The sequence below is a fragment of the Solanum tuberosum genome, unplaced genomic scaffold (assembly GCF_000226075.1).
Source record: "Solanum tuberosum cultivar DM 1-3 516 R44 unplaced genomic scaffold, SolTub_3.0 scf00742, whole genome shotgun sequence".
In the NCBI taxonomy this organism is placed as follows: Eukaryota; Viridiplantae; Streptophyta; class Magnoliopsida; order Solanales; family Solanaceae; genus Solanum; species Solanum tuberosum.
Window position 1 is genome coordinate 8,063 of NW_006239663.1, and position 24,647 is coordinate 32,709.

The 24,647-nt window shown below is 36.4% G+C and overlaps 1 protein-coding gene across 1 annotated transcript; it reads left to right on the forward strand.

Annotated features, from left to right (window-relative positions):
- The first annotated feature begins 239 nt into the window (after positions 1-239).
- On the forward strand, positions 240-24,556 carry LOC102579749 (TBC1 domain family member 8B-like). Its single transcript, XM_006367208.2, has 18 exons — positions 240-451; positions 1,523-1,592; positions 2,789-3,364; positions 3,453-3,638; positions 4,070-4,183; positions 6,456-6,514; positions 18,002-18,068; positions 18,146-18,197; positions 18,296-18,388; positions 18,497-18,580; positions 18,687-19,111; positions 20,162-20,223; positions 20,408-20,477; positions 20,701-20,781; positions 20,854-20,955; positions 21,360-21,484; positions 23,585-23,672; positions 24,218-24,556. Exons 1-18 carry the CDS (start codon positions 405-407, stop codon positions 24,308-24,310), a joined length of 2,394 nt encoding a protein of 797 aa, XP_006367270.2. The 5' UTR covers positions 240-404; the 3' UTR covers positions 24,311-24,556.
- The last annotated feature ends 91 nt before the right edge of the window (positions 24,557-24,647 follow it).

Sequence of the window (24,647 nt, forward strand, 5' to 3'; positions counted from 1 at the left end):
GATAAACCTTCACCTTTAATTTATACCAAATGTGAAGAAAAATCTAAGCTTCGAGCGAAACATACATATTTCATACACAAACATTTGAGCCCAAAATATTTAAGCCATTAGTGATAATATACACATTTCATACACGAAATTTTAACATTCAAAAATCTGTGAAACGAAACGTACTAAGCTAAGCACGTGACCTTATTTCTCTTAACTTTACCATAAAACCCTCGTCCCTCCAAAAGATTTTTCAGTTTATATTTCAACCCCCAAAATATATATTTTTCACAGAAAAAACAGAGCGAAACCGAAGCAGAAGATTAAGGAGGAACTGTTGAATGGGATATGGAAATTTAGCCCTTCGATCATCCGAAAAGCCCTAGATTCCCATTTGATCCAAAGCTCCTCCACAAATGACGGTTAAAAATTCTCCTTTTTTTCCCAATTTTGAGCCCAAAAGGTACATTTTCTTACACTCTTTCCCCCTTATTTCAATATTAAATAAGCTCGCATTATTAACATTTAGGAATTTTGTTGTATTGGGTCGTAACCAAACACGTAAAAATCTGTATGAGTTAATGGGGTCTTGTTATTGTTTATTGTTTAAATATATTTTGTACGTTTAGTTCTTTAGCTATACAGGTGTAAGTAAACCCGAAATAGAAAGGAATGTGTATGCATGGGAAATTTACACCTGGTATTTGAATTTAGGGGAAAAGAAGCAATTTTGAGGTTTTTTTTTTTTTTTTTTAGCGAGTTAACTCATTTTTTTGATTGATGATGATGACTCATTAGTTGGTTAACCATTGATACATCAGAATTTAGGGAAAAGAATCAGTTTTGAGGTTTTTTTTCTGATGAAATGATAGCGAGTTACCGCATCGATTGATCAATTATTGCTAAATCATAGCTATCTGTAAATGTTTCTTTGAGTTGTGAGTTAAGGGATAGAGATAGATTCAAGATTTTTTGCTGATTTGCTGGATCTTTCTAGGTTTTGTTTCTCTTTATAAGAAGTCATGTTAGGTTTTAGAGGCATCTGATTATATTTATTAGAATTGGGGGTGAACCTTCTCAGCACCAAAAACTTGGTGGGAGGAGGTAATGAGTTGGTGAGAAGAATGCTCTTCATGTCAATTGGTGTAGGTGTTTTTGATTGACTTTACGTGAGGAGCAAAGAACGACATGGGCTGTAGGGTCAGAGACTTTAATGAAGTATGTTGTTATCCTTCTTGAGTAAGCGTTCATTGGATGTTGATGCCAGGTAAAAGTGTTTTGGTCCTTCACAAATTAATTTGGTTAAATTACTCGATAGAAGTGCATGTTTGTACATTTCAGCAGCATTTGACTGTTGTGTATATTTTGTGTGTGCCTCTTTTTTTCTTTTTTTTTTTGTACACTACTTTCATGCTACTTTTCACCCAAAGAACAGTTGGTTTTCTGTACTTGGCGATTAAACCTTTTTTTTATATGTATATCTTTAAGTAAAACTAATAGAAATGTAAAACAAACTCTTTTGTTGTTTTGGCAGGGATGCATATGGATTTACTGTGAGACCACAACATCTTCAAAGATACCGAGAGTACGCAACTATATATAGGGTAATTGCTAGGTGTTTGGCCTGCTTCCATTAGTCACTTGCTATTGGTATTTATCGAATGATTGCAAACTTTATAGTAATTCATAGTGAACCCTTATTTTCTTAACATTAGATATGATATATATTAAGCAAAAGGAAATTTAATGGAGAAAATGAGAATATTTGAAGAGATATCATTTTTCTTATAATCCTTCTTTTTTTTTTCCGTTTTATTTATAATTGTTATGTTGCTTCCGTTTAAGGAGAAGCTCAATTGCATATCCATAGATATTAAGCTTCGTTCCTGACTCGCTTAGACCATGTATCTTTGACATTCTTCTGCACTCAGGATTTTCTAACTAAATTAAAATAACTGTTCTTGTTTGGCTTGCAAAGATATACAGAAATGTCATCCACACCTTAAAGTTTTCCCTAGGCTACTTTACCTTGTTTTCAACATTATACAGTGGACCCTTGGGTTCTTCATTGCATCTCAATTGGAAGTGAAATTAGTAGAAGAAATTCAAAAGCATCAAGAATTTCTCGTCTGAATGAACTGAATAACTTCTAAATAGTGGTTACAGTTAAGAGTATAGGTTCTACAGAAATATGTACTCCTCCTAAAGTATATTTCTATAAAACAAAACACAATAGGAATTATAAGATAGCTATGCTTATGCTATCAGAAGCAAGGAATACAGAAAAGAGCAGATGAAATACCACATTACCATTTCTAAAGGATCTTGAACAACTGAACAACTGTTCTCTTTTTAATTATGGACCCGAGACTTCAACTTAAGTTTGGGGATTTACTAAAATAAAATACTTTGTTGAGCTGAAGTATATTTGACTGCTTTACGAGGTGCCATAGTAGGGGAGGTTACATTAGGAGCTTTTGCAGTTTCTGCCCTTTAAGAACAAGGGTAGAATTGTTTGTTAGTTTTGGTGCACACATGAAGTTATGTCTGTATAGAAGATTGGGTGACATTTGGAGAGAAATATTATTGTGTAGATTCTCTATGTTTTGGCATACGGCTTGTAAATAGAGTTTTTCTCACATTAATAATTATTTACCTTATCAAAAAAAAAAAGGAAAAAAAGAAATGAAAAGAACAAAGGTAGAAAACAGTAATAGTCTGGCAGAAATGCACACAGTCTGTTCAATCATCTGGTTTGTCACTAGAGTATTCCTAACATACTTTAATATGTACATTTTAGGAGGAGGAAGAAGAAAGATCAGAGAAGTGGAAGGGCTTTCTTGATAACCAAGAAGAATCAAGTCAGCCACATGCTTCAGAGCAGTTGGACGTCCGGACTGTGGATTTAGAAGTTATAAACCAGCAGCAAACGGTTCCTGCTCAAGCATCTCAAGAAGAAGGCAATGATCCAGTGGGAGAGAATCCAGTTTCAGACATTAAAAGGGAAAGTGATCTTAAAAGGGAGTTGCCAGCTTATCTACCAGAAAAATCCAGTCATGCTTATACGTGGTCTGAAATTAGAGCATCGTTGAGTCTCATTGATCATTTGATGAGCTTTCGTGTGAAGAAGACACCAAAGACGAAAGTTAAATTGTCAACTGATGTTCATAATCATCTTGCAACTATTAAAGAGCCAGAGGAGTCGGAAGAAGAAAATGGAGAAGAACGTTCTGTCAATGAAGAATTGGGTGATGGTACCAATACCTCTGCAGAAGTAGGTAGTGCTGACAGTGGAGTTTCTCCAGAACTTTCCTTTCCTTGGAAAGAGCTAGAGTTCCTTGTTCGTGGAGGAGTTCCAAGGGATCTTAGGGGAGAGGTATTGCCTGACATCTCTACCAGTTTAATGGTTTACTGAAACTCAATATCATAAACAATCTTGTAGCTAAACCCAATTGATTTTCCAGGTATGGCAAGCTTTTGTTGGAGTCAGAGCACGTCGACTGAAAAGATATTACTTGGATTTGCTTGATCCAGAAAGTGATACTGGTGATGGTCAGGAGCATGATGGATCATCATTGGCTGAAGAGAACAAAAGACCGAGTAAAGAAAGCATTCATGTGCCAGAGAAATTGAGAAAGCAGATTGAGAAGGTCATTAGATGCATGGGCCCTGGACTTTATCGTTCAGTCTTTTCAATTTGTAGGTGCTACTTCTTTTTAGGGTCCATTCTGGTTGGTCATTCAACAATTTTGTAACAGATACTTCTGATATAATCTTCATCATCTTCAACCTTTTTTGAGTTGCCCTTTTCCACTTGTCCATAATCAAATCTTACCAAGTTTATCTCATTTTGAGCATCCTCCCCACTAATACATTTCCAGCTTCCAATGGATGTTCATCCTCTTTGACTCAAGTGTAGAATATCTACTTTCATCCTTTTTATTCTTCTCTTTGCCTTTTCTTTTTATTTCTTCTCTCTTTACTGACATAAAACTGGGCACACATATCTGCATGTACATTATTACTTCCATTTCGTATTTGCTCACGTTACTCTTTAGGCTAATGCATCGGGTATTTTCAGGATCTTCCGCGAACCTTTCCTGGACATCCTGCACTAGATGAGAGAGGTCGAAATTCCTTAAGGCGTCTACTTATAGCATATGCTCGACACAATCCAGATGTGGGGTATTGCCAGGTATGGTGTGGCATTTTTGCAGAAGTATTCCTTTATCATTTCTTTCGTTTCCTCAATGTTGTTGGTTTCAAATCATGATATTAGTATGATGAAGGAAGCTATTAATTGTGCCTAGTTGACATGCTAGATGAGGATATCTTCCAAAATTATTAGTGCTTATGTAACACTTGAAAAATTGGTATAAAATGGAGAGAACATGTTGACTAATGTGGAAACCGTGAGTTGTGGAGCTAAAGCTGTTGATTGAATACAACTAAATATATGGGTATTAATGTTTGGATATCTCGTTTCCACTATATGATTTTTCCTGTTATTGTGTTTCGATATGTTTGGCCCATTTTTGTAAATAGCAATCAATATCCTTGGGCCTTTTTTTTTACCAGCTTAATTTTTCCATATTTAAAAGAATTCCATATAATGATCTAATATTTCTTATTATGGTCTTAAATATGTGATCTCCTTTCTGTTTTCCCCCCTTTGCTATGTGGTCTTGATTTGACCTCTTTCCAATAGGCTATCTCACTTTTTATGCACTTCAATTTGTTTGAATACATGTAGGACTAGTTTGTTGGTAACAACCTAGGACTCAATTCTCATTTGATTCAATTCATAATGTTGTAGTCTTTATGCCGACGGGTTCATTTTAGATGGAGGGAGTACTTGTTACGCTAAGTAAAAAGTATTACACATGCCATATTATGGTTGAAGGTTGTGGTCATGATTAAGAAAAAGGTTTAAGATTGTGGGACTTGTTGCAATCAAGGCAGAAGGAGAACATTTGGCAGTGTTCTACACACCCATCATGTGGGGTGGGATGAGGGAATAGGGAAAATTAAAACTGGTGAGGTTCATTTGCCTATGGTAAGGGTAATGTTAAGTAGGGCTGACAAAATTAGTCCATGAAATATGACCCTTCCAACCTGCCCGAGTTCGGGTCGGTCATTGACCCGCGCATTTATTAGCTCAGTAAAAAATGGAAAATATGTGATCCATATCGACCTTAACAAAAATTTTCTAAAAAGATATATTTTTATTTGATATTTTATATTGAGCCATAATGAAGGGTTGGGTTATGACCCAGTTTTTAGTCAATTTCAGTCTAACCCATTCCAACACGAGTAACTTTGGGCGAGTCAATAACCTGTCCATTTTATTAACTCAGCTCATTTTGACCCGTCCAAATCCAGCCCAACCCGCCCATTTGACACCCCTAATGTTAAGCTAGATGAGGTTGCTTGTTCCAAATGGAGTTGTAGGCCTGGAAACCATTTCAGTCATAGCGTAGACTCAGTTGACAGAAATTAATGTTCAACAAGGTATAGGAGAATCTCCATAGAACTTAGAGAATCTTTATGTCATGTTATCAAAGTTGTTATTATCCTTGCTTTCTTTAATCACAGATAGTAAACTTGTTGATAGATTAGGACTGCTCTTTAATCTCCATCAGATCCATATATTGTATGTCCAGTTTATCAGCTCACCTGATTTAGGTATTCTGATTCCACCAAGCCCAAGAACAAGAAGCCTGTGAGAATTATGCATCAAACTCAAAAGCTTAAGGCTATAGGTGCAGTAGATCAGGATCTTTATTGTTGCAGACCTGATAAACAAATAAAAAGTCCTCTCTAACGACTTATTTTCAGATTAAATATTCATAAATTTCAACATGGAAGCAGAGTAGGCAGAGTTCCTAAGATCAAGTTCCATAGCCACCCATTAACAAAAATCTTTCTTGTGCTTGGTCTGTACCCACACAAAAGAATCATGCCATGCATGAGGGGTTGTTCGTGCTGCAGAAACGAAGGTTTTGGAATTTTGGCAAATTAAGTTTCTCCTCGGTAATCCAATGACACTTAAAAGAGTGTGATAAGAAAGAAGCACAATCCTGGTGGCTTTTTGTGAATACACTTGTGCCTTCAATTTTTCATAAAAAATGAGATGGAAGAGAATACCTTGAAATTCCATAGTAAGAAAGGGAAGAAAATGAGATGGGATGCACTCATTATTGTGGCTATGAGTTTTAAGAATACGGGGGTGCATTGCCTAAACCTGATTTATTTTTCCTTAACAGCCTACAAGATCAGATGGAAGTAGTTACCTTTGTGGTGGTACTTATTCTTTTCGTTTCATTGGCGTGCATGAAGTTTAATTGTCTGTTTTCTCCTCCTGCATTCTAAGTTGGATGTCCATAACTGTAGAGATGAAAACTTGATCACTTGTCCAAGCTATCCTTTTCCATAGTAAGTTCATCTGTTCTGTTATCTTCTTGCAGGCAATGAACTTTTTTGCTGGTATCTTGCTTCTAATGATGCCAGAAGAAAATGCATTCTGGTACGTTCCCAGTGAAACTTCTTATATCTTCTTTTCACATGGAATGTCTGTGTATACCCTGGCCCCTGGGAGCAAATGAAGTTCTTTAATTCCATGCCAAAAGTCTTTTGCAAGTCCAAAGTTTGTAAAGATTACACAGGATTTTGAGAAAGTATTCTATTCAAATATTTGCTTAATTTTTCACTAGCAATGGTGCATTTATTATGTGAGTTGGAGAGTAGGGTGAATAACCCTACCAACAAGTTTAAGGAAGTCCAGTTCTCATTATTTCTTGAGTATGATATTTGGTTCCATCTGATGAATGATCAAAAGCTAGTCAACAATAACTGTGAGCTTGCAATAACTCTGGTGCAAGCTCACAGATTCATAGCAGAACATTAAGGAAACCAATTGTTAGCATATACTTATCTAAAAACAATTGTTAGAATATCAAGTGAATATTTGTCTAGATTAATACACGTCTAGATTCATTGTATTTGGCTAAGGTAAATCTTATAGAATATTCTTCATTTTAGAAAAAGGAAGAACTTGTGAAATTTTCTGTAGATGCTTTCTTTGAAATGTAAACTGTAGGATATTTGATTACCTTATTAGCGGATTAATTACCTATTTTATGGTGTATAACAGAACACTCTAATATAGGGAGCACCTCTGTACATTCTTAAACAAGTCAATGAGAAGCTTTTCTATTTCCACATGACATCTCATCTAAAAGATTAACTTTCTTCAGCATGGTCTCAACGCATCTACGATCTTGTTAGAGACTCAAACAACTTTTGCTACCGTCAGGCATGCTGCCAAAGTGTGTTCATCTGACCAATGTTATCTTCTACTTTTTCAATTTTTCAAAGGAATACTAAAATTAATTGTGTGAAAATAGAAAAGCTTCTCATTGACTTGAATTAAATAATGTAATAGAGGTGCTCCTTATATAGGAATCTTAGACTATGTATAATATGATAGGTTGATAATGTAAAAGAGGTGCTCCTTATATAGAAATTTTAGACTATGTATAATATGTTAGGTAATGAATCCCTGCGCTAATAAAGTAAGGTAATTAAATACAAAATATCCTAAAATGTCCTATAAGATTTTCCTTATTCAAGGACAATTAATCTAATGAGTGCAATGAATCTCGCTGTAGATGGAAACATAAAAGAACACTTATGAGTGCACGAGGGTTTTCTTCTAACCATCACTTTCACACTGCTTACTAGTTCAATAAACGATTTCAATTGATTTACAAATCTAGGCAACAGAAAACATCATTAAAGACATAAGATGAAAACGAAATGACTAACTTAATAACACTAGAACTCCATAACCTTCATTTATGTTATCTAAAGCTTCAGATAAATGGACGACTAAAGACCAACAACAATTGACTTAATAACAAAGAAAAGACTCAACCGTATTAAAAGACTTTATAGCTTCCTCCAAACATAAATCCAAATTCAAGAACTCCAATGACCACCTCCATGATAATTATGAGTTTAAGAACTCTCCTCCTCTTCTTGCTCAAGGACACATTTACCTTTTCTTTCCTTTTTAACTTTGTCCAATCGCGACTTGAATTCCATGGACTGCTCCAACATGTGTTTTTCTGACAGTATTTCTAAGCGAGGGTGCTTTTTTTCTTTCTCTTCCAATGCTTGTACTTCTTTACGAAGATCTTCAAATGCCTTAAAGACATTTGATTTGCCCACATTAGCATGATCACCTTGGTTATCATCTAGTTTCAATTCTAGAAATTTATCAGTTATTTTTTCTATATTTGTAGAGCCATAGGAATATGGTTTTCCACTCGATGAAAAGAGTAAAACACCAACATCTGCTCCAGTCAGTGTTGAATACTCATCCACTTTCTTGAACAACCCTTTTTTCCTTTTTCGAAAAAGTAACAGTGCGTGCTTCCTTAGACTCAATCAACTTCATCTCAATCTTTTGCCTACCCTTTCCGATCCTCTTATCCATTGCGAAAACAATTAATTAAAGAAGAAAATAAGATGTTTTGGCTGAATAAAGCCTGAGGAATGCTTGTGTAATTTATAGTAGGTGTCAAGTGTATCTGTCACATGTATTGTCACATCTATTTAATGTTTTCATATTATGAGTCTATTGTCACATATATTGTCATGTTTAATTTTTTTTTCACATTTTGAGTCTATTTGTCACGTATATTGACATGTTTATTTAGCGTTTTCATATTATGTGGATCTATTATGAGATTATCATGATTCCCAACAAAAATTGTCTTCTTATTCATTCTAGTACAATCGCAAAGTAATAATGTTTAATTGAAACTAAAGATTAAATGAAAAATAAATTGTCATGTTTATTTAATGTTCTCATATTATGAGTCTATTTGTCACGTTTATTTATTGTTTTCATATTATGAGTCTATTTGTCACGTTTATTTAGTATTTTTGTATTATGTGAATCTATTACAGGATTACCGGAAATCCCAACAAAAATTGTCTTCTTATTTATTCAACTTCAATGACAAAGTAATAATGTTGAATTTGAATCTAAACAACAGCAACATACCTAGTGAAATCCCACTAAGTGGGGAGGGTAGAGTGTACGCAGACCTTACCACTTCCTCGTGGAGGTAGGGAAGTTGTTTCCGAATTGAATTGAGTCTAAAGACAAATGAAAAATAACAATGTTTTTAATTTATTTACATATATAATGTTAATTTGAAAAGGGAGCCTGGAAGGAACTGTAAAGTTGGTTCCATGTGACCTATAGATGAGGAGTTTGATGTTCGTTATGGGTGTGGATTTAGAGGTCAGATCCTTCATGATCTCAATTTTAAGATTCGGGTACGGATTCAAGTATGGATAGGGGTGCGGGGATTTGACTAAAAATAATTCAACTATCTAAAAATATAATTTAAAAAATATGCTTAAATTATCGTGGACTATTTGAAAGGATATGAATGCATGAATTTTTTAAAGCAAGTTTGAATATGTAATTATTATCAAGTACAAAGGTATCTCCTTATTATTTTGATGTAATGTGGCTATGCCAAATGATATAGAGGCCATGATACACTTCTTGTGTTCATTGCACATTCAACAGTGATGTTGATATGTAAATATCTTTAAAGTACCTTCTGGTTGCATACTTTTTAATACAAATATCTTTTAATGCTAGAAAACATCTACCTAAATTATGATTTCATCTTAGCTTTTGTTTTGATTTTAGAAAATCATTGTATCTGTCTCAAATCTCTTGATCGATTTTGGTCAAAAGTACAAACAATCAATTAACAATACCTGGTACGAATTCCTCACCCACACCCATGTCGCGTTGACACGTGTGCGGCATCAAAAGTGAAGAGTTAGCGCTCCTCAACTATATCATCGTCAAGTTAGTAGGGATTGAATACAATTTTTGTTCATATTAGACAATTTTACTAATATTCTCTAATGAACATCCACATTCTTGCATCAATATCATGCAAACTAGTAGTTACAAGATCAACCATTCCTAGCAAGCACTCATGGAGTGTGCTAGTCTAAATTAATTTGGTTGTACTTTCTATCAATTTATTGAGAAGAGGTGATTAAACAGGATATGATGCATCTTTAGCTTATTGAGGGCATGACCTTAGAGCGAAGGGTATAGAGGTCGCAGATAGGGGGTAGAAGGTTAATAAATAGTTAAGAGTTGTTTTATTATGAGCCTATTCATGTATTTGGCTTGGTGGAAGTATAGAGCACCATGTCGGTCGTAGTATTAGCCTTTTCATATAGTGTTTGGCTTTTGACATCTGATATCACCTATTCATGTGTTTTGGGAATCACACCTTCTTGTTGTTGTTACGGTTCCTTGCATATATGTTCCGCACTGCTTTGCTTTATACTAGTTGTATTATTGTAGTTCTTGCTTTTGATATCCAACATCGTCAGTTGTTTATTGTGTTTTGATTTTCGCACTATTATGTTATTCTTGTTCCCTTCTACACTGCTTTCCTCTTCATTGTTCTTGGATTTGCTGCTCTTGAGCCGAGGGTATTTCGGAAACAACCTCTCTACCTCCACAAGGTAATGGTAAATTCTATGTACACTCTACCATCCCCATACCCCACTTGTGGAATTTACCGGGTATGTTGTTGCAAGTACAATTAATCTAGATGTGCATGAGTGTAGACACATATTCAGTTGATATTCTGACATGCTCCCTCAAAGTCAAAGTGGGGAATCCAACTTGAATTTACTTATTTTCAAAACATAGAAATTTGATGCCAAAATCTCATTGGAATAGTGCACAATCACCAAAAAGAAAAGCGGTGTTGGAATCCTCCCGCGGATAGTCATTAGTAGCTTTGATTCCAAAGAAACCAGGTGCAGTTGAGCTTAAGGATTTCAGACCTATCAGTTTAATAGGAGGAGTTTATAAAATCATATCCAAGTTATTGACGGAGAGAATGAAGACAGTCATTGGGAAACTGATTGATGAACATCAAATGGCTTTTTTGAGAGGTAGACAAATAATGGATGCAACATTGTTGGCCAATGAATTGGTAGACTCCAAGGTAAAGCAAAAGAAACCAGGGATTCTATGCAAGCTAGACATTGAGAAAGCTTACGATCATGTTAACTGGAATTTCCTCCTGAAAATTCTAAAGGACATGGGATTTGGAAGCAAGTGGATTGGCTGGATCAAGTATTGCATTTCAAGTGTGAAGTTTTCTCTTATCATAAATGGTAACACCGAAGGTTTCTTTCAGTCCCAGAGAGGTCTCAGACAAGGAGACCCTCTGTCTCCATTCTTATTCTTAATAGCCATGGAGGGGCTGAATCATATGTTCAGGAAGGCAAAGACAAATGGATGGGTGAGAGGCTTTAGTGCACAGCCAGGAATGGAGATCACACATTTATTTTATGCTGATGACGCTCTTATATTTTGTGAGGCAGAGGAGACACAGATTAGGCATTTAAGAGCTATTCTCACTATATTTGAGGGCATTTCAGGTCTGCATGTCAACTGGTTGAAGAGTCATCTCTTTCCTATCAATAATGTTGACAATATGTCTAGGCTACGTCATCTCTTTCCTAACAATAATGTTGACAATATGTCTAGGCTAGCTGAAACATTGGGTTGCCAGGTAGATGCACTACCAACAAAATACTTGGGACTACCTTTGGGAGCAAAGAACAAAGAGCTGGAAGTGTAGAATGTGGTGTTGGAGAGATGTGAGAGGAAACTAGCCAAATGGAAAGGCCAGTACCTGTCTCTGGGTGGCAGAGTAACACTCATCAAATCAGTGTTGGATGGTCTGCCCACCTACATGATGAGCTTATTTCCAATCCCCAAGAACATTGAAAAGAAAATTAATAGGCTACGGAGAACTTTTCTATGGCAGGGTAACAAGGAAAAGGGAGGCTATAATCTGGGTTAAGTGGGAGTCAATCACACCCAATAGAATCCAAGGAGGCTTAGGCCTGAAGAACCTGAGTCTACAGAACAGCTGTCTACTTCAGAAATGGTTATGGAGATTTTGTACTGAAGACAGAGCCTTATGGAGAAGATTCATTGCAGGCAAATATGGTTTACTTAATCAATGGACAACTAATGAGGTTATGGGCACTTTTGGATGTAGTGTTTGGAAGACCATTAGAAGATTATGGCCACACTTCAGAAGCAACATATGCATCAGTGTGGGGGATGGTCTAAAGACAGAGTTCTGGAATGAAATATGGTTAGGGGAAGACAATTTGAGAAACCTATTTCCTCATTGTATACCCTGAGTTTGCAGAGCAATGCCACTGTGGCACAAGTCTGGAGTCAACAGGGTTGGGATCTAATTTTTAGAAGAGCATTAAACGATTGGGAAATTGAGGAAATTGCCAAGTTATTAAAGGTCCTCAATAATTCCAGGTACATCTCCAAGATCTGACAAGCCAATATGGAAAATACACAAGCAAGGGGTCTACACAGTGAAGTCATGCTATTGGAAGATGAACTACAATATTTCATTGACTGAGAGGTGGCCATGGAAACTAATTTGGAAGGTGAAATGTCCATCAAAAGTCTCATGTTTTGTTTGGCTACTGATTAGGAAAGCATGCCTTACTCATGAAGCTTTACAGAAAAGAGGCATGCATATTTGTTCAAGATGTTTTATGTGTGAACATGAAGCGAGGTAAATAATCATCTGTTCATTCACTGTCAAACAGCTACAAGGTTGTGGAATACGTTTTTGTGCAGTCTGAGGATTAGTTGGGTGATGCCAAAGACTACTTTGGAGGTCCTGAACAGCTGGCCAGGAGTTGGAAGTAGAGGCAAGAAGGAAGAATGGTGGAAGCTCATCCCAGCATGTATCTGGTGGTCTATATGGAAGGAAAGGAATGCTAGGTGTTTTGAAGGACAGAAAATCAATTTTCAGAGGATTAAAACAAACTGTAATAGTCTTCTATTTTTTTGGTGTAAACAAGACTTGGTGGGGGATGGGGTAGAATTAGTTGATTTCTTAGGAAACTTGTAATCTGATTACCACCATGGAGGTGTGCTCATCACACTATGGGATGTAAGTTTCCAATTCATCATCTCTTGGATGATGAATCTTTTGTGAATACAAAGTTACCCTTATCTCAAAAAAATATAAGTGTCGTGCAAGAGACACTGAGGAAACACAAAATCTCTATGTTAACTTCCATTTGATATTGTTCTTTCTGCTATGCAACACAATCAATACATAAATAGATGGGAGGTGTTGGAGGATCAACCTCTTAGCTAAGAGCTTGCATGTCTTCCTAAACATGAAGGGTTTTTGGGGACTTGGGTTGCTTTTAGCAACCTCAGGATCATCGGTTCATCCATCTCTATTAGATTTTTCTATCATTAAGAGCAGGCAAACACACCTCAACTCTATTCTAAAAAATTAGCAGTATCCATCTCCCACAGTTTTGAGCCCTCAGATGCTTCCATCTTATCTTTTTCACATTACAGTAGGTGACTCCTTTCCTGCAACGTCCATCTGCTAGAATTTGAATAACAGCTAACGTGAACAAATATACAATCCTCTTGGTTTCTCCTTATACAAGACTTTGTTACTCAACTATATTGTGTTACTAATATTTTCACCAAATTCGTATTCCCTTTCCTCACCCCTCAACATATCTCAGAAATATCCCTTAGCCTCTTCTATTAAGAAAATGTTCCACTTAAATCAAGAGATATATATATATAGAACTTAATTTCCATCACAGTTGAGAAGACCTAGAAAAATTCAAGTCCTTGGTACATTAGCTTAACAAACTATGCAATTCTAACATTAACAATGTAATTGTTTTGCAAGAATATTTAAGGGATATTTTGTTCTCTCACACTCATCTGATGAGGTTTTTAGCTACTAAACTCCAAGACTTGATCATAGCTGAAAACATAAGGTTCAAGGAAATAGCACCTTGCCGACACTTGCCAGTGAATGGTGTAGAGGGACAGAGTGCAGAACCAGTAAATTCTAAAATCACCTTGAATTTAGTACACTGCACATAATAAGTAAGTTCTTACACTAGAAATGGCAAGGAGCCTATTATCAATTGAGAAAAAGAGATATGGTGTTGAAAATCTCGAGGATAGTATCAACACGACTTGAATAAGCACAACAATGACTAGTGAATCAAGGTCTAATTCAGGGACCGGTTGCCGCAGAGATGAACGGTTCTATAGAGAGGAATGATGCCTAAATAGTTGTATGGGGAGCAACACTGAGCCCAGGCAGGAAGATGAGTAAAAGAAAACATTGGTCAGATGGGTGGTGCACATTTTCCGGCATCAGTCCTCACACAATGGTGCGAAAGCTATTGGGTCTCTACTAAGATCGTCGAGGCCCTGTTACCAAATTGAAGTAGTTTAAGCTGTTAGATGATACAATCAAGGAGGAGGTGATCACAATAAAAGCATGAGCTGTGACATCTTGATTGCAAAGTGAACTATGATACTAGGAATTCAAGTAGAATAACAAGGATGATAAACAACAAAAGATGATAGCATTCTGAAGCTTGGTGTTTATTTTGTTATGGATAGGACTGAATTTCAGACAGGCCAGATACATTGTGGCTAATACAAGTCACATCTGAATTAGATTGCTCAAGTGTCAATTATTTTTTGAAACTGGTAACTGTGTATATTTCATAGAAACAGATCAGTACTTGGAGAGTACTGAAATCATATTTACAAGAGTGCTTCTAAAAAGCTATGATCCTATGTCTATGATGAGGTTAAAACATCAATTATAGAGACAGGATCATTAGAGTATATCTGATTACACCAAAAACACCAAACAAGATACAATTCAGCTTGACCAATTGCACACTATTCTCTATATTCTCAGAACACCTATAGTTTTTTTTCCTTCCAAATTGTCCACCAGATGCAAGCAGATATAATTCTCCACCTACTTCTATCCTTTGCCAAGAACCCCACTTCTTCCCAGCTTTGTATAGCTTCTGTAATCTTTGCTCATGTGTCAATTTATATCCTGTTTCTGTGTCATGAGATGTTAAACCTAGTTGCCTTTGGCTCAGGACCACTTACAATTCCAATGATTGCAGCAGAAGTGTTAATTTCTTCTATCAGCAATGGAGCAGTTGATTTCTTTTGAAAAGTAACAAAAAATTGTTTCACCTTGTTGAAAATGGATAAATTCATTATTCATTTTGTCATGATTTTGACATTATAAAACTGAATTCTGTCAGACTCCAAAAGAATCCCGTTATTGGTTTATATTTCATCTCTAAAATCTTTTTCACCCTAGTTTGGCATCTCTTAATAACGGGAGAAAAAATGATTTAATGTGTTATGAATTTTATAAATCATTTGCATCATGAATGAAGCTCACAACTGTAAAATCAGATCATTTTAAGGTTGGGTAAGTGAAGCATCAACAACAACATACCTAGTGTAATTCCACAAGTGGAGCCTGAGGAGTTACCTCTCCCTTTACGGGGTAGAGAGGCTGCTTTGGACAGATCGTCGGCTCAAAAGAAATGTAACTGACGTAAGAAAGTAAGAAAGAAAAGGAGACAACAGAATAGCAATGCTCAAGACAAGTGTAGCAACATATATCAATATGCTTTGGAGAAGGAGGAACTACCGGATACCTAAATCATAAATCATACTACTAGAAGTACGACAACACTCAACTACCTACACCTTTTACCCTAATCTTCGACCTCTATACCTACACCTTCTACCCTAGCCCTCGACCTACATACCTTCTTATCTAAAGTCATGAGTCAGTTGAAATTGTGTCATGTTCAGTCGAATCACCTCTTTCTAGTTCTTCTTCAGCCTACCTCTACCTCTTCTAACTTCGGCTAGAACCAATCTCTGGCACCTCCTCACTCCTCACTGGCATATCCTCACATGTCTGAACATTCTTAGCTTTGTTTCCCTCATCTTTTTGCCATAAAGGCCACTCCCACCTTGTCCCGTATAACTTCGTTCTTAATCATATATTTCCTAGTATGCTCGCTCATCCATCTGAGCATCCTCATATCCACTACCTTCATCTTCTGAACATGGGCATTCTTAACTGGCCAACACTCTGCCCCATACAATACAATAGTGTTGGTGTAACCACCACTATGTAGAACTTAGCTTTAAGTCTTGAAAACACATTCTTATCACGTAGTACCACAAGACGAACCTCCATTTCATGCACCCCGCTCTAATATGGTGTGCAAGTGAAGCCGACTATTGATAGTCAACATCAATCTTTTGGGTGTGTGTGTGAGGGGAAGATGGGGACACGTGCATCTGGGCTTAACTTGAAAAAATCTTTTCTTTGTGAGAACTAGCATTAGTGTAGAACAAATGGTATTTCGCTTTGCTAATGGTGATTTCAAACTTCACCTTTTTTGTTTGAACCATCTAAATGTGGAGGGTTCTACTTAGCAGACATTTGTACTTTTTTGAGACAAGTTAAGAACTAGATTTATTTATTTTTTGAATAAGTAACATTTGTATTATAACTCAGCACTTAGGTAGTGCTAAACCCCTTTACAGAAAGTCAAAGTATAGCAATATAACAAAGAACTCCTAATCCTAGCATGACTCTAACACTTCTAGGATATTTTCTGCATCTATAGGAGAAGTCTTTGTACACCAAAAACACAAAAGCAAAATACAATCTGTTTTAATTTTCTGTACTGTTCTACTCCTGTCTTCAAAACACCTAGCATTTCTTTCCTTCCAGATGGTCCACCATATACAAGCTGGTATGGTTCTCCAGTAGCTCCTGTTTTTAGCTCCCTTCCCAGCTTCTTCCCAACTAGATAGAGTGTCAACAGTCTTGCTAGGCATTGTCCATTGTATGCCTCTTGAGATTAATGAAAGTCTTCCATAGCTGGTCAGTGATTCTGCAATGCAAAAACAAATGTCCCACTGTCTCAGCTGTCTCACCACATAAACATCAGTGTGTGACTATAATAATGTCATGTGTCAAGACAGCTTCTTTTGCTAGCAACCATGAGAAACATGCCACCTTCAAAGGTGCTTGGTTCTCCAGATTTGTTTCCATGGCCATATTGAGTTCTGTGCCACTGTCGAGTTCAGAAGAACTAGAATTTGTAAGGTGATAAACAGGTGATGTACCTGTTTCCGCCCAACACCCTTCAAAAGAAAGAGCAAAGGCAACAGAATTTTGTGAACCCCCCCCTCCCCTCTTCTCTACCTCTCTTTTATGCATTCATATATGTGTTGTAGCTCTTGGGTGGTATTCTATAATTGCTTTTGGCTTTTTTAGCTCATTCATTTGAACCTATTACAACCTAATTAATCAGTATACTATAGCCTTCTTAGGTTTTGCATATCACCATTGCCTTGCATAATCTATAAAGAATGATTTGTACTGCTTATTCGACTAGTCCTACCCTGTCTTATTAGGACACACAATGTGCTTCTGAGTAGTAATAATATCACTTAGTGCGCAAGCTAACTTTGTTTCGTCAAAGATCACTAAGATTTCTCTTCTTTTCACACCTCACTCTATTGACAGAAAATTCAATTCAATTATCAGATCCTATAAGGTTGTATTGTACCATTTCTATCTTATGCTTTTTATTCAACGCATTATTTTCTTGAGACTGGTACAATGTTATTCAATGTGTTATACTGGTCACTTGTTTAAGTAGTCCTGCTCTTTATCAACTTTGTTGCTTGAGGATTTCTTTCAATTTGGTGTTGTTAAGTTTGTCAAAACTGCAACTAGAAGACTGGCGCTGATATTATGATGGAATATCATAAGCTACTTGAGATCTGTGCAAGGGACAATCTAGAATATGCGCTTTCTTCCACGTGACTTGTTAAAATTCATGTATCTTTGTTTGTGTAGAGAAGTGGTTGTTACCGAAGTATTTTATATATTTCTTGAGATTGATATGGAAACCTTTATCCATTTAATTTTAGTAACTATTTAATTTATATTCATATGGAACTAAACTTATAGACTGGTTTGTTTCGAATCTCCAGGGCGTTGGTGGGTCTTATTGATGAATACTTTGACGGCTGTTACTCACAAGAGATGATAGAATCCCAGGTTTGCATAACCTACACCTAATTCTGGCTATGCTGGATAATCATAACTCATGCAAATGATCCCTTTTTTCCCATTAGGTGGATCAATTGGTGTTTGAGGAGTTGGTGCGTGAAAGGTTTCCGAAACTTGGTCTGTCCATGGCTTATATCTGTTTTATCTTGGTTGTCTTCTTTCCTCATCAAAACAATCCAATCGCTGTTTCTTATTAGATGATCCTTTTGCTGTAGTCAATCATCTTGATTACTTGGGAATGCAAGTGGCATGGATTTCTGGACCTTGGTTTCTTTCAATTTTTGTAAATGTGCTTCCCTGGGAAAGTGGTAAGGTTCTTGTTCTGTGCAGTAAACTTTAGCTATAATGTAACAGTTCATGTTCTTGTTGAAGGTTGTTAATTACTTTTCACCCCCGATGGATTGTTTTACTTCCAGTTCTCCGAGTTTGGGATGTGCTTCTCTTTGAGGGAAATCGTGTCATGCTCTTTCGAACAGCACTTGCTTTGATGGAGTTGTATGGTACTACATTTCATAGTGAATAATGTTTTTGCATGCCAAACTCATTTAGATGGGAGCAGCTGAGGCTATCTTAGACAACTATTAAGATCATAGCAAAATCTTGCAGGTCCTGCTGTAGTTACAACTAAGGACGCCGGGGATGCAATCACCTTATTTCAATCCCTTACGGGCTCAACCTTTGATAGTAGCCAACTTGTGTTGACAGCTTGTATGGGTTTCTTAAATGTTACTGAAGATAGGTTGCTAGCACTGAGAGAAAAACATCGGCCAGCTGTGCTTGCAGTTACTCAGGAGAGATCAAAGGGAGGGCCTGTTAAGAAAGATCCGAAAGGTCTTGCCTCCAAGCTGTATAGTTTTAAGCATGATCCTGATTCTTTTATGAAAGAAACAAAGCCGGAGGAATGCTCAGGTGATAAGAAAACAGACAATAAAATATCAGACTCAAATTCCAACTCCACAAGTATGGATGAATTTCTCAACAGCCTAAACATAGATTCACATATGGATTCCCTTCCAGGTCTTCAAGAACAGGTTACTTGTTCAGTCCTCTTAGCATATCCAATGAAGAAGTCACTTATGGGCTTCTTCACCTTATTTTGCTTAGCTTTCAGCTGAGACTGACAATTTGATTTGTGTAATTCTAGTGTTAACACTTTGCAAAAAATAATGTTTATGAACTTTATATTGTTCCTGGTATTAGAAAACCAGCGGTTGGAAAGAAAGGGGGTTATGTTATTTGGATGTCAAATGGCTCAAAATAATCTTAGTATGTAACCTTTGGTCTTTTAGTTCTTTTTGGCTTTGACCTATCTTATAGTTTAAGGAACCACATGCGGATATGGTCTTTTGTTTATCTTATTTGTATGGGAAAAAATGCTGAGAGGGAGTTTCTTTATCATCTTCTAAATACGTATCTGAATCTCCGAGTTCTCCTTGAACGTTTGGGAGGGGCTTCCATGCCCAACCAAATTTTAATGAAAGTTGAATTTGATGTAGCATCTTTTCATGGGCCAGTCTTATTACTGTCTTCATCTTATTACATGGGTTTTGTGCATGAAGAAAAATTTGGCAAATTGGGTAGATTATTGAAATCTATTCCCCCCCTGGGTTTTGGTCCAATGGTAAAGGAAGTACACCACATGATGTGTCGTAGGTGCGTGTCACGAGTCCCAACCTTGCTTAGGACTAAACTCTGGCATATAAGTTGGAGGAAGGCTTAGAGCCGGGTCCATACTCCAAGTTCTGAACCTGTGTGCTAATTGGGGCTGGGACAGCTAATCAACAGGATTTCTTGGTTATTGCAATCTGTTCCAATTAAGTGTGATGCATTTGGCTCATATTCCAACAAATTGAAAACCCTTGATTTCCTTTGAGACTGCCAATTGTTTCTCTTTCTTGTTAGATACACTTTATGTATTAATGAAAATTTTATATTGGTGTAGAATCTGTCAATTCCTCTTACCAGCAAACTTCAGTGGCAATTGTTAGTGTTCTGTGATTAAGAAAAATACTTGTCTGTTTTATTAACTAAAGTAGTTGACCACTCCCTTTTTAGTGCAATTATTAACAGCTGCTATGCAGGTTGTTTGGTTGAAGGTTGAGCTCTGCAGGACACTGGAAGACAAGAGAGCAGCTACCCTGAGGTTTGCATTTTTATTTCAAAAGTCCAATTTTGAGTTCATTTTTTATGTGGAAACTCCTGTAGTACTTTTTGTTCCTGTGATTCAATCATGACGATTGCGTCCACTAATATATTTATTGACAATGCTGAAACACGAAAAGGAAAGTTTAAACTTAAAACAGATAAGTTGTAATTTTCTTTTCCAGAGCTGAAGAGTTGGAGACGGCGCTTATGGAGATGGTCAAAGAAGATAACCGACGACAATTAAGTGCTAGGGTATATATATTTACTTATGTTCAATTATTTTAGTACTCATGTTGCTGGTTGAATGTAAGTTATATGCACTTTAAACATGGAAGAAAAGGTCACTTGTAAACAGACTTTTCTAGTAAATATATATTATCTCTGTTCATAAAATCTCCATTTATTCTGGACTTTCTGAAACAAAGAAAATCATGTTGTCAACACATCTTTCTGAAGTTTTGTCAACAATCTGCAGGTTGAGCAATTGGAGCAAGAAGTGGCTGACTTGCGACACACCCTTAATGATAAGAAAGAGCAGGAGAAAGCAATGCTTGAGGTAGTTAAACAAAGTGCTTCCTGTAAATCTGCTTTTAAAGCTATATTTACATGCTTAAGATATGACCTGTAGGTTTTGATGCGGGTTGAGCAAGAACAGAAGGTAACAGAAGATGCTAGGATTGCTGCCGAGCAGGATGTGGCTGCTCAAAAGTATGCAGTACACGTTCTTCAGGTTTGATATCCACTACCAGTGACCAATATAGCTTGTTTATTTGAAGCAACTATTACAATTCTTTGATGCATAAGCACATTAACGGAGGTTAGTGCTCAAAACTCTTACTAGCTAATTGCAGCTTGGGAAGGTATCCTGTGGTTCATTGGCTAATTCTTTTATTTGATAAGTAGAACTTTATTTTGTAATTGACCCTGCACCAAAAATATGCTTGTGAGTCCAGCACTACTTATCATTCTTGTGCCATTTGATGCATTGGTTTTTGAGAAGTAGGGAAATAGCTAAGTTTTTCATTTAAAAAATCTCTTGTGAAGCCAAAAGCAGTGGCATTTAGCTTACAGTCTCAGCTTAGTTAAAAGTTTCATAATGGGATACTTATTTTCCTGAACAACCTCTTCATGCAGGAAAAGTATGAAAAGGCTATGGCTTCTGTTACTCAGATGGAGAAGAGAGTTGTCATGGCTGAATCGATGCTTGAAGCTACCTTGCAATATGAATCTGGTCAAGTCAAAGCTCTATCTTCCCCACGGTGTGTGAGAGTTCTGAGTTCATTCTAAATTTTACATCTTCTCTTTTCTTATGAATCTAGTTCTTGTGCATCCAACATATGTGTAGAAAAATGTCAATAGTTCCTTTTTAACTTCTGCTGAACTATGTGGACACTAAGGGGTCGTTTGGTTTGAAGACAAGTAATGTTGGGATTAATTATGATGGGATAAGTTATGTTGGGATAAATTATGATGGGATTAGTTATGTTGAGATTATTTTTTATTGGTTGTTTGGTTTGTCAAATATGCATGACATAATTTCTAAGAGTAAGTTGTGTGTTTACAAAAATACCCTCTAAGAATAGTTGTTTATTTGTAAAAGAGGGTTTAAGGGGGTAATTTTGTTATTTTACATTTTTATACCGGGATTAGTATTCCACCCTCAAGTAGGGATAACTTATCCCAGTCATAATTATTAATCCTGGGATAAGTTATCCCACACTTTGTAACCAAACAAAGAATTGAGGGGTACTAAAACATTATCCTAGGATTATTTTTCTTTATCCATCACACCAAACGACCCCTAAAACCTTTCCTGCTTCTTTCCAGAAAAAAATGCACCAAAATAATTAATTGAGTATCATTTGTAAAAAATTACTTGGCAAAAAGCCCTTGATTGTCCATGATACTCCACAGTATTACAGTGCAGTCAAAGAAACTCCAACAGCTAAGAGCCCTTTCAGAAAATGGACCTTGGATACTAAAGTAGTCATCTGATAGTCGGGGAGACTTGAAAGAGATTTCTTAAAATCCAGTTTGCCTCCTCTAGAAAGATATTGTTTCGTTCAACTGCCAACTTTGATTCACCTCAATAGTTCCATGACTCCACTTCTTATAATTAGCACCTAAAAATGCACCAATTTATTTACTTGGCATAGAACCAATTAGGCAACCCAGACAGTCTGCTAAGGGGCTGTTAATGGGCAAAGAACCTGCGGGAAGACCACTCTGCTTGGGAGTTTATGTTGTGAGTTTCCCCGATAGTGATTCACTCACACTTCCACAATTTATCTTTATCCAGGATACATCTTGAAAGAGGGGAATAACCAATTTAATGTAAAAATCTACTCTTACTCTGACTGAGTAAGAACCACGAATCCATCACTGAAACAACACAGGTTGATTGTATATTAGGTAAATCTCTATAAGCCAGCTGCACGACCCTCTCACAAGAAAATTAATTGAAGCAAGCATATAAGACAATTAAACCAGGATATTTACATTATGAAGCACACATAGGACTATGATCTGATCAATGACGGGTGGAATACATCAGAAAAATAGAAATTCAATGACTATGGTGGCTGGCTAGGGAGATGTTACTGGAAAAGTAATATCGTAGTTTAGTAATTCCAAACACAACGTTGATGCAAAAATAGATTCATTTGACAAGCTGCTAACCTAATTTCTGTTAACAAGGAAAAAGTTTCTCCACAGGGTGTAATGTCAATAAATTATTAAGCGATCATCTAATTTTCATAAGCTGAAAAGATCTTGCCCAAGTGTCAGCAAAAAGTGTATGGTGCCGCTTGTTGCCCAAGTGTGTGAAACAAAAGAATTATAGTTGCTTATGATTTTCTTCCCTCAGCCTATTCTTTCTTTTTTGGTGATGTGATACTTTCAGCACTTTGGTATTTGGCGAAAGAAAAAGTCAAAACTACTAACACGATCAGTTTACCTAGAGTATCTCAGTATCCTTGCTCTCTCCTATGTCTATAATAACTAGTATAACTTTATTTGTTAGATGTTAGGAGTTTGAGATGTGTTCATCCAATAACATCATAAAGCTATTATCAAAAAAAAAAATATCATAAAGTCGAACAAAGGCTTGATAACTGTTGGTTGGTATTCTGTCTTTGACGGAGATTTGAACAGTACAATAATTTAAGAACTTTTTATAGTTAGGTGGGTATTTCTCAAGTCAGACTCGTGCTGAAAGTATCTCTGTATAAGCCAAGAGATTATTATGTTATAAAATATGGTTAATGTTCGTGTTAAGGGATTTGTCATTCAGAATTACAAAGTTTTTTTTCTTGTTATTTTGGCGTATAGATGATTTAAAGTGACCATGTATTTGTCAGGTCAACAAGACCAGATTCTCCGCAAGGTGCACCAGCAAAAAGGACAGGTCTACTATCGTTCGGCCTTGGTTGGCGTGATCGAAACAAGGTATTGTTGACACTCCCCTCAGTTATAGGGTAATTATCTGTTAATGATACAAATGATAAATGATTGCATCTCTTCTTGGCATGTAAACATATAAGCATAATATTTTTTAGGAGGCGTAACTAGTGAAGATTCCTAATTACTAATTAGTGGTGTGAAATCACACATTCTGAAATTTGATCATCATTGTCTAAGTGGTTTTTTTCAAGTCAAAAACCACAAGTATCGTGGGGTTTAGGCCATGGCTCATGCCTGTAGATTGTATCCAATACGAAAATATACGGAGGACCAGACATGCCTAATCCTGTATAAAAGGTGACAACATTACCAATATGAAATAGAAGTGTCAGAAAGATGAAACTTCACATTATGCATTAGAGGACTCATTTCTTTCACTAATCATGATTGTTTTAAATGGTTATTATTGCCCTTTTGGCCTTCCCTAAAGGGTCTTAACTTTTGGTATCAACTTAGATCTAAGAACGAAAAAAAAAACACGAGAACTTAGACCTAAGAATGCTCAATGATGAATTTTGCTGATTTGACAGGCGAAACCAAGCAATCTGAACGAAATGAAATCTGCGGATGAAGGACCAGAAATGAGCAGTACGGCGACTGAAGCTATTGGACAGCAAGAATAGTAAACATGCTGCTGCTTATTGAAGGTGTATACTGAAAGTTATGATTATAAGAGGTGGTGATTACACCCTCAATTGGTTGCATGTGTAGTTAGGTCCTTTCGACGTCCTGTTGAAGTGTAACTTGTACCTCCCAGCTCAATTTTGTTTCAACAGTTATTTGATTCTTCTGTACAGTTACAACTTACCTGTAAAGAAATTTGGCATCTTCTTGTAGCAGTTGTGGAATGTGAGCTTCGATTTTGCTTATTTGTGAATGAGTTTTAAGTTATATACACCTATATGAATTCTCCGTATTCATCCAACCCTATCCGACCCATTTCATTTCATTACTCAATTA